The 13,247-nt window shown below is 38.3% G+C and overlaps 2 protein-coding genes and 1 pseudogene across 2 annotated transcripts; 2 read left to right on the top strand and 1 right to left on the bottom strand.

The window, feature by feature from the left end:
* Nucleotides 1-2,264: 2,264 nt before the first annotated feature.
* Nucleotides 2,265-6,748, top strand: LOC137944009 (histone-binding protein MSI1-like). Its single transcript, XM_068789499.1, has 6 exons — nt 2,265-2,612; nt 3,306-3,635; nt 3,789-3,941; nt 5,017-5,141; nt 5,675-5,770; nt 6,269-6,748. The coding sequence occupies exons 1-6, from the start codon at nt 2,310-2,312 to the stop codon at nt 6,462-6,464; spliced, it is 1,203 nt and encodes a 400-aa protein (XP_068645600.1). The 5' UTR covers nt 2,265-2,309; the 3' UTR covers nt 6,465-6,748.
* Nucleotides 6,749-7,302: 554 nt separating this feature from the next.
* On the top strand, nt 7,303-7,854 carry LOC137943815 (NPL4-like protein 1). The gene has a single exon (XM_068789248.1). It carries the CDS (start codon nt 7,303-7,305, stop codon nt 7,852-7,854), a length of 552 nt encoding a protein of 183 aa, XP_068645349.1.
* A 190-nt stretch (nt 7,855-8,044) lies between these two features.
* Nucleotides 8,045-12,320, bottom strand: LOC137945058 (uncharacterized; annotated as a pseudogene).
* Nucleotides 12,321-13,247: the final 927 nt, after the last annotated feature.

The following is a 13,247-nucleotide window of genomic DNA, read 5'->3' as shown; positions in this document are numbered from 1 at the left end:
GACAACTTACTGATATATTCATGAAGTCAGTCAACTCCAAAGATTTCTCCGCTCCATGTACCAAGTTGGGGATATATGATATTTTTTTACCACCAACTTGAGGGGGAGTTTTGAAAGATATAGACAAGCAAGTTTAGGTGTCATTATTGTAAAAAAAATAAAATTGTTTCTTCTTCTCTCCTACTATGGTGAAGGGTATACTTGTAATTTATGTACTTTTGACATCTGTAAATAAAGCTTAAGGGGGAGGGTTTGGATATAATCCACAACCCTAATTCTCTCCCTTTCTTCTCTCCTCTACGTGACCACTTCTCTCCCTTTCTCTATCAGTCGTCCTCACTTTTCTCTTCCTTCTCCTCTCCTCTTCTCTCCAACACTCTTAAGTTGAATATTTTGATAGTATGGAATCATGAAATCGACATTAATTTAATAGTTCATTTACATTACAACTTCCTACAAATTTACTTTGTGAGTTAAAGCTCCATGTTAAACATAAATTTCCCAATTAATGTGAATTAAAAAGTCTCTAACAGAGGTATAGCAGCATGCGAACCTTTAATTTTACAAGGATTATCCTTTAATTCTAGAGTTTTTGAACTTCAAAGGTATTAACACTTGTACAAAACAAATGCATCAAAGATCTTTATCACTTGTCCTTGTAATCAGCTTCAAGCTCCCCCAACTTGGGTTCAACTTAAGACTTGAGGTCAAGCACAAGCTTAGGTCCTTGAATTCAAGCCAAGTTTAAGCTTTGGATCGGCTTGATGCCACCCCTATACATACCTCTCTTTGAATGTCACAGTAGATTGTTGGAGCTGAACCCCCATAGGGGAGATAACTTACCATGTTTTTTGGGAATCACCTTCAAAATGTACAACTATAAAAAAATATAGTAATATCGTTATAAAACAGTTGAGTGAATTTAGTTACAATTTCTTATTAAACATGTAGATGATCAAATCAGTCTTAACAGAAAAACTAGAGTAAGTTTTTTACTAATCACAAAAAATATAACTTTGAAGCCTATAATAAGGATTGAATCCTCATTCTTCCTGTTTTTTGGAGCAGGAAGGTCTGGGTTTATTATACTAAATAATAGTTAAAAAGAAAGACCCTACATCTCCTCCTCTCTCTCTCTCTCCTAGTGTTAGCCCATACCTCAAGATTAAGTGGGTGAGTGTAACCCAAGTGAGAGTACCAAAATTGAAATTATAAATATTCCAAAGTAATATCTAACTACCTCGCTACAATAGTGCAATGTTAGTTTACATTAGAATTTAATGCATATAGAGCATGGATTTACGACTCATCGAGTCAACTCACGAGTCAGGTTTTTAACAAATTGGGTCAATTCTAAGGGATAGAATCGGCTTATCTACTTGAACCGCTCTATATTTAAAGAACTGGGTAGTTACGGGTTTGGTTCCAAGCTCACCCTGAGTCAAGGATCAAGTCGAACCAAGTCAGAACCATTTCTTCAAAAAAGTTTGTTTAAAATGTCATTTAATGAATTTAAAGTTTAATATACTTTTCACTATATTATAAAAAAGCATTTCATGCATTTATAAAAATTGATTCACTATGCATAATTTAATGAGTAAACACATTTTTTTATGTATCATTTTGATTGATGTGTTTAACTATCAACTAATGAGACTATTGGTTACTATTAATGCTTTAATGCAATTTAAAAATTTTCAGTTTAAGATTGTTATTATTTATTAATGGGTATAACCATTTTAGGAATAATGGCTCCTATTAATATCCAAATGCAATTTAAATGTTTCTAAAATACAAAAAGTGTTATCTTGATTAATGTATTTAACCATTTATTAGATGTTATAATATGCTTAATGGAGAATGCTACAAGTGTATTGTGGATGAAAAATATTTTTTGATTATCTTAGTCAATTATACAAATGTAATTAATAGTTAATAATTAATAATTGTGTCTGAACCATGATAATTGATTGCTAAATAGGTACTTAGACTAAAAAATACTAAGTTTATGCCAAATTAATTATTATATTTTTTAGATAATTATATATAACATATTATATTATTTAATTTAATTAATTTTTTTTATTTTTGGCCTTGTTGCCCTGTCAAAAAATGGGAACGGCTTGACTCAGGCGAGTCGACTCGAGTCACTCGATCCGACTCGGATCGGGAGACGCCGAGTAGGGTCCGATCCCGAGTCGCAAAACCATGGTCATCGCCATTTTCCCACCTCATTTTTTGGCGGGAGAGTGAAGAGAGAGAAAGGCAGAGAGAGACGGTGAGCTTTCTTCCCAGAGACAAAGAGGGAGATGGGAGATGGAGGAGATGCAGACATGGCCCAGCTGGACGAGGAGTTCAAAGTGTGGAAGAGAAACAGTCCGTATCTGTATGATCTGGTGATCTCACACGCCCTAGAATGGCCGTCCCTTACTGTCGAGTGGCTTCCTCAGCCGCCGCAACCCGTCCCACCTTTCTCCTTCCACAACATCATTCTCGGGACCCACACCTCTGAAGGCGTCCCCAACTTCCTCATGGTCGCCGCTGTCGCAGCTCCTCTCGCCGGAGTCACCAACACACTTTCCGATCCCACACAGCCCCCTGCAATCCCGAAGGTGAGCTGTTCATAATTCTTTTTCTTGATGGCGGAACTCGGAATTGCATTCTTTGAATCCTCAAACAACCCTAGAGATGCCATAGCTAAATGTAAGTGTTAAGGATAGAGTACAAAGATATTGCGTTTATTAGTCAAAAGAAGAGGTTTCTAAGTGGCTAGTCATTTTAGGATAAGGCCTTGAACCCAATTTAATATGGAATCTGAGCAAAGTTCTCATATGTGGGCATCCACCCAAAATTATCCACGTGCCACCACGTGAGGAGCCTCTACCCAAATTATCCACGTGCCTACACGTGAAGGGGAGTGTTAAAAGGATAGTCCCACATACATTAGTGAGTATAAAGATTTTGTATTTATTAGCTGGAAAAAAGGTTTTCTACGTAGCTAGTCATTTTGGGATAGGGTCTTCGACCCAAATTTAACATGGTATCAGAGCAAGGTTCTCATATGTGGGCATCCACCCAAATTATCCACGTGCTACCACGTGAGGGCCTCCACCCAAATTATCCACGTGTCTATACATGAGGGGGAGTGTTAAGGATAGTCCCACATACATTAATGAGTACAAAGATCTTGCATTTATTAGTCGGTAGAAGAGGTTTCCTAAGTGGCTAGTCATTTTAGGATAAGGGCTTGGACCCAATTTAACAGTAAGTTTTAGCTTAACTTGTTCCTTTTCTCTTTTCTGCAGATTTTGATAACCCAATTGATACCCCATGATGGGGAGGTGAACAAGGCACGGTATATGCCCCAAAATCCTGCAGTGATTGCAACGAAGACCCGCTGCTCGGATGTCTACGTGTTCGATTGCAGTAAGCAGCCAAAGCAACCGGAAGGAGGTATTTGCATTTGTAACCCGGACTTGAAATTGAAGGGTCATGAGAGAGAAGGTTATGGTTTGTCCTGGAGCCCGCTCAAGGAAGGGTACTTGTTGAGCGGTTCCGATGATTCCAAAATTTGCTTATGGGACGTTCATGCTCCCTCTAAGAATAAGATTATGGGAGCGAAGGAGGTATATGAGGTAATAATTGTCTTGCACTTTACCACTACATATGAAGTTTCACATGATAGCCTTTTGACTTCTATAATTATTTTGTTATTGGGAAAACAAACCTTCTGTTTGTCTGATGAATAAAGAGCTCCTTTATATTTAACATTGGTTTTGATTTTCTAGGTTCATGAGGATGTGGTTGAAGATGTGGCTTGGCACTTGAGTAATGAAAATTTATTTGGTTCTGTCAGTGATGATCGGAAACTGATGATATGGGATTTACGCTCATATGAGGGCAAAAGGCCACAACAAGCTGTTATAGCACACGAGAAAAATGTAAACAAAGATCAAACTATATTAGTATTTCCACTAGTTTCGATATCTACTTTCAAATGGTTATTGTTTAGATCATAATATTAATGTATGTACCTCATGTATGTACTCTTCATCTCCTTGTAGGTAGGCTTCTTCTGGAGGTTAATTTAGTTTGCATGCGAGGATTAATTTTCAAAAGTTGTTTCCCTTCTTTTCTTGAGCTACATTTTGCTAATGTACAATTTAAGAGGTTTTAGTGGGCTTCATGTGTGCATCTTTGTCCACATCCTAACTTGTTGTTTTCTCCCCTTTGTCTGACTATGTTTAATTGAACTAGAGCTACTAATAAAAGTCATGAGTGTGAGTAATCTGATTCATTCTCTATTCACAAGTATTTCTGCACAAAATCTTTTAAAAATGAAACTGGAAATAGAGAAATAGGCACAGGATCCTTATGATATGAGCAAAAAAGTCTCCTTGTTCACAATTGATCTGCTTCTGTCTTTGTTGATAATCCTCTGCATCAAATGTCTCATGAGAGTTGAGCCGCACTCAAAAGTAAAAATTCATGTATAATGCTAGTGCGCAAAGGACAGTTAGGGAGCATTCATTTAAAAATTTATTCAAATGTAAGTTTGAGCTGAAAATTATAGTTACTTTGTTACTCTGAACATGTACCCTTTTTATTGAACTACAGATAGTGTGGCCTTTTTATTTTCCTTGCTCATAAGTGTATACTCTTCTTCTTTTCAAAGAAATCTTAACACAAACCTCTGTTTTCATGTCTTCTTAATGCACATTCATTGTTAGGCACACATTATGTGTTTTTCTTTTAAATGGTCGTTATGTAGTTTGTCATTGGCTGATCTTTCTTAGGAACTCTTCTGTGGCCTTTTTATAATATGATTGTTGAAATCCTGTGGTAGGTAGTAATATCCTTGGTGCTTGTTTTAGTTGAAGTGGGTATATTGTGCCTTCATGAATTTTATCTTTGTCTTCTTTCTTTGTGTCTTTCTTGTGTTCCTCTGAAGTGAAGTTCCATGCTCTTTTGAATGGAAATACATTGCTCATACTAATTGTTTTGTCCTTTGACCAGGTGAATTCTTTATCGTTTAACCCATTCAATGAATGGGCATTGGCCACAGGGTCTTCTGACACAACTGTTAATTTGTTTGACTTGAGAAAGCTCACATCTCCATTGCATACTTTTGCTAGTCACACGTAAGATTCTTAATGTCCTCATTCATCTTTACTTATTCATCATGATCTGTGATGAAATGAATAAAATGATGAACTTTTTTCTTAAATTTTTTTAAAAGTATAACCTATCCACAAGGCTATGGGTGGTTTCCTTTTTTCTTTTTTCTCATAACAAACTTATTTGTCAATCCAAGCAATATTTCTCCAACCATAGAAGGCTTCCTTTTTACCAGTAACCTTACTAAGATAGTCCCACTGGAAGCGATAGAGTTCTAATAAGCTTGCAGGCTTCTTCTTGGTTTCTTTGTTGAAATGAAGACTAATCAAGAGAAAGAAATGCAGTAGAAGAAGGCCAGTGAAAGGTTCATTGGTTTTGTGAGCATTGAAGCTAGCTCTAGACGTTTAGGTTTTTACAGGATTTAGATTTTCATATTTATGTGATCTTTGGGCCGAAAACTGCTTGTTTAGTGGTGCTAAAATATCTAATCCTTATTCGGAGAAATGTGATGATGCATTTATAGAAGATTCTTATTGTTATGGTGTTTGTGTTACAGAGATGAGGTCTTCCAGGTAGAGTGGAATCCACTGCAGGAAACTGCATTAGTTTCCTCTGCAGCTGATCGCAGGATTATGGTTTGGGACCTTAACAGGTACATATATTTATTTTTTATGTTAATATGTAGCATGTTAAGTTACCTTAACCTAAGTACCAGTTCCTTCCTCTCCTGATCTGGAGTAATGAAGATCTGTACAGAAACGTATAGGTTTAAATTGCCACCAGTGTCATATGCTACTAAAAAGGATTGGTGTGGGAAGAGTGTTACATCAATAGAAAGAACTTGGAGATAGTGCAAGTCAAGGACTCAAAAGTCCATCCATTGGTTAACCAGATCTATGGATTTCGTTGAGAAAAGAACTTTACTTACCTATGGAACTAGGAATTCTTCTTGCCTTTTCATGGGTGTGTTGGATGCTCCTTTAGATCATCAATATTTACAAAACTTATAATACTAATCCAAAACATGACTATCATCTCCAGAGGATCAATACTCCCTTATCTGATATTTCACATTTTTACTAATTGCATGGTGAATTGTTATAAAGAGAACCATTATGAGCATCCTCTGACTTTGATGAGATCGACACAGGATCGGTGATGAGCAGACACCTGAAGATGCAGAGGATGGACCTCCTGAACTTCTGTTTGTCCATGGAGGACATACTGCCAAGATATCTGACTTTTCTTGGAACAGAAATGAACCTTGGACTGTAGCAAGTGTTGCTGAGGATAATATTCTTCAGGTCTGGCAGATGGCTGAGAGCATTTATCGGGATGATCACTGATTCAGTGCATCTGCTGTGGATTTTTTCACAAGCTACTCTAAGGGAGGAATTTGCATTCCGTTATATGCAGTTTCAGCTTCCTCTATGATCCACCCTCTTCATTCAATCAGTTGTATAGCCAAAGTGGAAAATTCACATCATTTAGGTTAGTTGTAGTCAAAAACTAAAATATGGCACTCTGGGTGAAATTCCGCTGGTTAAGTCGATCCCAATAGTTTGATTGCAGAGTAGAGGTTCAACTGCCAAATGATCTTATGAAATCGGCCGGATGTTTTTTTTTTTTTCCGGTCATGCCTAGTTAAACAAAATAAGAGCTGGAGAGAGTGTTAATTACTAGATACTAGGAGTGGTATCAAGCTAAACTGGCTTGTAAACCGTTCAAGCTCGGTTCGAATAAAGTTCTGTTCGGTTTAGTTTTTACTTGAATTCGGTTCGAATTCTAACTTGAAATAAGATTCGTTAAGTCTAATCAATTAAACTCAAAAATTTTCAAGTTCATGAACTGATTTATTAGCATAATTTTTTTTATAAAAATACTCGTCAAATACTCTTGTCAATTCCTTCTTTAGATTGATATATTATATTATCATAATATTTTCTTTATTTATTTTAAAAATTTTAAATATATATTAGAGATTGAATTTGCCAAACTCGTGTTCATAATAGGGAGTTCGAGTTTGGATTCGGAATAATGTGAAATTGGCTAATACAACCCACGCCAAAGACGACTATCCGGAAGCGATATGCGTAGTTAAAAAGCAACTCCTTCCTGAGAACTATAAATAGGAAACTGAAGACGACGGAGTTTCCATCAAAAACAGTTGTGATGGAGACGATGATGACGATCAGGCTGCGTAGCCGCGACGGGACGGAGCGTGTGACGCTGCCCAGCCCGTACGCCACCGTTGGTCACCTGCGCGAGGCAATCCAGGCGCATCTCGGGGTGCCTATTGTTTACCAGACGCTCTCCACTGATCAGAATCTCCTCCTCGCCAAAATGCCCCATGAGCTCTACTCTTTCTCGTCGCATATGCGCGATCCTGCCGCGTCGCTGTTCTGCTTTGGCATCTCGCACGGTTCCGTTGTCTATCTCGCGTACCCCTGGGAGCGGTCTGTTCCCGGCGGGCGTCACGTCGCCGGCGAGCCGCGAATTGTCACCATTGCCGATCTTGTTGGAAACCCTCGGATGGACGTCGGTGACGGAGCTATTCACTTTGTTGTGGAACCCCAACTGCAGCAGCGGCCGCAGCAGATACAATCCTTTCTCCCTGCGCTGCGGGATCCCGATGAGGCCGTCATGGAGGCGACCGCGGCCGTTAGATCATTGGAGCGGAAAAGAATTCGCGAAGGAGAAGCAGCATTTACTGCCAAAAGAATGCGGAAAGACTGAAATTTCTTGGGTACAATGTACCCTTTCTTGTTCTTGGTTTTTGGTCATTCTAGCAGCCAAGAAAGAACTTGAAGAAGTACGGTTGGCTTTTTGTGTACATATGAATTACAGTCTTCTTAAACTGAACTTGTTGATTCAAGAGATGGCATCGATTCGAACAGCGAAAACACCAAGCCGATTATTTCCCTAATCTTTAAACATCGAAAACCTGATCAAAATTGCGAATTTGCTCGCTAAAAAAATGGATTGCAAGAGCAGCAGTATCAAATTATTAACTCGCTAAAAGTTCTAAGCACTAACTCTGGATGAATTTCCGACAACAGATTCCATTCTCCCATACCATTCTCCAATTTTTGTGTTCTCAACCATGTCTTTCCCAGACTTCAGATATCTAATCGGTCTTAGAACTCCATAGACAGCAAGGTCAGCCAAGTTGGGTCTAGACCCTCCTGTGAACATGTATTATTATGAACTGTTGTTAATCACAAAAAAATATTGTGGTTTGCATATTAAATAAAAGAAGAGATATTACCCAGAAAATCTCTGCCATTCAGAGCTTCAACCCAGGTTTCCGCAGCTTCATACAGGACTGCACGTTCATCAGTTATGTTATGTCGCTTCTTCAGCTTCTTGGATACGAAGTACATAGCAGCTGCTCCAGCATATTTCACACTAAACCTTTCCATGAAACTGAAATTGCCTGCAAATCATGAGGATGATGATTGACTTGAACAACTTATGTTTTGTAAAACAAAATGAAACAATTTAAAACAGGAAAATAAAAGAATCCTGATTAGGGTCATTCATGCCTGCTTCTAGCAACCAATAGATTTTTGGTGTAACTCTCCTATATTTTAAATTAAGTTCAGTGCTTATACTCTGTGTTGATTAAAGCATCCTAATGAGCACCTAAGTACATCCTCTGATAGAATCTTGACTCATGCATATAGACTTATGCAATTTGGTTAGAAGATTTGACTGTTAGAATATTCACATGTTCACAATACTTCCCATTCAATTTACCCAGCTGCAGTTGTTATCTTCAAGTTTCAGGATAAAGATAACAGAAACCCAATTTTTGTTACATGAACAAGAAGAAAAGGCAGTACAATATTAGAGATGTGTACTAGAACCACTATAACAAACAGAGACACTTCTAATATCCGTCATTAGGAAAGATTTAACGCATCAAGGTCCCTCTGATGATTACACTCCTCATTCCATGTCTGCTTCTAACGAGTCGAGCAAAGAAGTTTTACGCTCCATCAACACATATATTCTACAGCATAGTCTAATATTGTAGCAAATGATCGGATAGAGTTTCTTTCGCTTTTGTCACACCTTATTTCTCTATCCTTTTCTCTTTCCTTCATGTACAAAGAATTAAGTAAAACTCAAGAAAGTTTGGATAAAATTTATCTTACCATTGCGTGTGATATAATCAAGTGCCTCCAGGGCTTCAGAAGTACTGCGGTATATATTTGGAGACAGCACATGCACCAAGTGATCATCAACCCACCTATATGACATAAAAAATCATCAACAATCCAATGTTAAGACTCGTACATAAAAATTGACAACTTGCCACATCTGGCCACGGCTACATGTTTAGTCTGACATAATAGGAAGCTTTTATGCTCAAACATCCCTATGTATAGGGAGGACCCTTCAATGAAAAAAGAAAACAAACAAACAAACAAACAAACAAACAAAAAAAACTCGTCAATCTAGGTTGCATGACCTTTTTTTTTTCTTTAAATGTTTGATATGACCTCATTCCAACAACTTATTCACATTTGAGTCATATAGATCTTTATTAGGCAAAGAGAATACAAAACCAAACATTTGAGCCATCTGAACTTTATTAGACGAAGAGAATACAAAACCAAATTAGACAATCTCAAGAACTCTCAGGTTATGATCATGCAGACAGAGTCAAACTCCCCAGTTTCAATGATATTTACCTCTATGACTCGTGTGCATGAAGCATTCATCATTTTATTCTGAAGATGATAGCAAAGGAAATAATATCGATAACATTTAAAGTTCTACTTTCTGATAGAAAGGCAATAATAGAGGAAGATATTATTTTGCAACAATCTGGATTCTGAGCATTGTAGTTAGTAGCTGATATCATCCAGAAAAAGAAGAAGAAGAAGAAGAAAGGACGAATATACTTGCGCCACTTGTTTTCCTCCTCATCCTTCAAGATTGGTTCATCAGGATGAATCTTCCGACTCATTTTGACAATAATATCTGCAATATTAGTATTTAACAAAGCATTAAAATTTTGATTCTTTAATGTCTTTGTCTGAATTTAAAAAAAAAGGCAACATTAGTACTTTGAAAACCATATATGCTTAACAACCCGATGAGTCAACTAGTGGTTCGCCATCAACTGTCAATATTGGGACCTTCTGGTAATCAGACCACTTAATTTCCTTTTTAGTGAGGGGATTGACTTCAACAACTTTGTATGGTATATTGTGATAGTCCAAGAATGCTGAAAATGGAAAAAAACGCACCAAGAGGTCACAGTGTGAGGAGCTTAATACAGATGAAATTTTGCACAAAATATAGGCACGAATGATATCATAGCAAAAAGCGTTTCACATATTGAGAACTTTCCTTCCCATCCATTCTCGCCCTCTCTTTGAGACAACTAACAATCAAGCTCTAAATTTTAATTTGCCATAGACAACGTTTTCCAATTCTTAGTTCTATTACACTTGAACTACTACATAGAAAGCTAGAGAGAGTATATGTACTATCTGAAAGCATGAGCTCATGTTGTTGTGGGAACAACAACTTAAGCTTCACAAAACCATCACTAAGTCTGCCAAACCTGTGACTCATCAGACACACCACATAACCAAGAAAATTTCACCGTATAGCACATAATAATAAAAAAGTAACACTATTTCATTCAAGATATCATGGTGATTTCCTAAAAATTTCACAACCAACTTTTCGTTCAGCACACTCTTCACAAATGCTGATGCCACAGTCATCAAGAAATTTTCACCAAATAGCAAACAATAATAGCAAAGAACACTTGTCTTTCATTCGAAAATCGCCATGTTACTTTCTATAAAAGTGGACAACCAAACTCTTAACTCAGCTTAATCACATATGTTGCTCCTAGTTTGGTGGAAACAAAACCATGCATCGACAAGTAACTAGCTTTTACAGTCTCAGAACTTATTGTTAATTTCAAATGCCAGCTTTCTATTTGATCATTGTTAGTAATGTGATAGTGGTAATGAAATGATTATTTGAAAGAATAATTGCCTGGAAGCTCTGACTGTAAACTGATCATTTCACTGCTTCCCTTGCTTACCAGGAGTCCATACTATCTCTTTGTTGCCATGAGTAATTCCTGCCTAAAACTGTTTTTATCTTTGAGATTTTCAAGAACTTTCTATCTTCTCTAGTCAAAGAGGTGAAGATTGTGATTATGTGTGTGCATGGTTTGGGAGGTGAAGGGATATATTTATGCTTCGCATAACTAGCACATAACTTTTCAAAATCAAGGTACAAAAAGACCCCAGGATGCCATGTTGGTTGTACCAAGAAGAAATAGAAAACGAGTGTCAGTATAGCGACAGGTTCTTACACAAACATTAGAGAGTTTAAAGCAAGAGCTAAATGTTCCGCTTAATTAAAAAACAAATGCATGCTTCTCTGAAGTCATTGCTTCCATATACTCAATGATAGTCGAATGATAAAGCCATAGAAAATAGAGCGTCTAATACTAAAAGCTCACTCAGCATTTGTCCATAAGAGATCAGAAAGGCTATATCATGTGCAAAGGAGAAATTCAAAAGGATCAGATTCTGGCTCCATAATTGACGTCAACAGTTCATTCCCCTAGCCAAATATCAACCAACAACAGAAAAGGCTCTCGAATAATCTTAACGACGTTCAGATTTTTTTTTTTGGGGGGGGTGGGTGGGGGCGATTGAGGTTGTTCAGTAGACTAGTATTACTACTACTATTGACATTGGCTCGTTAAGAAGTATTATAACAAAAATGAACTAAACAAAACTTTTAGAGGCGGAATAACCCCAACAAAGACCACGGGAGCCTTCCATTAAAACAAATATCATCCTGAAAAAGTATAAGATATTTAAAATAACTATACCTTTAACCTTGTTACAAAACGGGCACCCCTCGTATTGGTAGAGCACCACGTTCTGAGGAAGGCACTCTGCAGCGAGCTCCTCTTTAGCGTGGGCAACAGATGAAACTGCGGCAACCGAGAAAGAGATCGCACCGGCTAGTGCAAAGAGGACCGACTTGAATGAGGATTTACCGGAGAGGTCAGTGGAAGAACCGCAACCAGAGTAACTGTGGAAGGCAGCGTATACGATTCTCCGATCTATGACAACGCCGACGGCAGGTCCTCGCGAAGAAACTAGAGCTCCGCGAAGAAGGCAAGAGGCGAGGCCCCGAACGTTTCTCATCGTTGGGAAGGAAATGGAGAAACAGAGAAACGTGCCACCGAGTCAGCGAGACCAGAGGAGAGATCTGTTTTCTAAGCTCTTCCGAGGTGGGGTTTAACTCGGTTGAACAACGCGGAGAGGTTTTAGTGTTCTTTTCCTTTCGGCCTTTATATACGGAGGCCAAAAGACTAAGGGGTGGCATCGAACCGAGCCGACCGAGCCGGTTCGAACCAGCTCAGTTCGATTAGTTATCTATTAGTTCTAGCACCGAAATCGGCTCTTTTACCTTAACGAGCCAAACTTGACCAAAGCCAGGTTCGGTTCGTCGGCTTGCGAGCTGGCTCGAGGTAAGTCTGAATCAATATCGAGATCGGGAACGGGGGAGCGAGCGTCACCGCCAAGCCCCTCCCGTCGGCTGTTGTCTCCGCCTCAACTCCGTTGCATCTGTTCACCAGCCGTCTCTACCACCGTCACAGTTGCTCCTCGGCCGCCTCTGTGGCCGTCCGTTCGATTTTTTCCTCTCCTCGCCGCCGCCTCCGTCTCAGTTGTCATCCCCGATGACAAGTCCTCCTCGACGCCGTAACCCCCTTCCCTCCGCGTAGTCTAGACGAAAAACCAGAACCTAACTTCAGGGGAGAAATAATCTCCCCCCTCCCCCGCGCGAAGATGATCTCGCACGTGCGATTTCACACATACGAGATCATAAAGTAAAAAAAAAAAAAAAGTTTTTCCCTCTCGAAAAAATTAAAAATAAATTTTATAGAAATAAGATTCTATAAAATATTAGTGTCTCATGTTTTTTTAAACATTTTTATAATTGAATTTTTTTATTAAAAATCATATAATTTCTAAGTAAGATTTTCTTACCAAGATGGGGTAGAAAACTGTATAGAAATTTTTTGAATAAGTATTTAACAGTTGATGCTGTAATACTTTTAGCACGAAGCA

The sequence above is a fragment of the Aristolochia californica genome, unplaced genomic scaffold (genome assembly GCF_029961685.1).
Source record: "Aristolochia californica isolate CCGP_79_NKW_82.1479 unplaced genomic scaffold, dmAriCali1.0.hap1 SCAF_11, whole genome shotgun sequence".
Lineage (NCBI taxonomy): Eukaryota > Viridiplantae > Streptophyta > Magnoliopsida > Piperales > Aristolochiaceae > Aristolochia > Aristolochia californica.
This window is presented reverse-complemented; position numbering and strand designations above follow the sequence as displayed.

Bases quoted from the DNA above. Each gene is read 5' to 3' on its own strand.
- LOC137943815 (XM_068789248.1), top strand. From the start codon at position 7,303: ATGACGATCAGGCTGCGTAGCCGCGACGGGACGGAGCGTGTGACGCTG.
- LOC137944009 (XM_068789499.1), top strand. From the start codon at position 2,310: ATGGGAGATGGAGGAGATGCAGACATGGCCCAGCTGGACGAGGAGTTC. The intron at 3,636-3,788 runs GTAATAATTGTC...TTGATTTTCTAG, and splicing joins GAGCGAAGGAGGTATATGAG to GTTCATGAGGATGTGGTTGA. The intron at 5,142-5,674 runs GTAAGATTCTTA...TTTGTGTTACAG, and splicing joins CATACTTTTGCTAGTCACAC to AGATGAGGTCTTCCAGGTAG.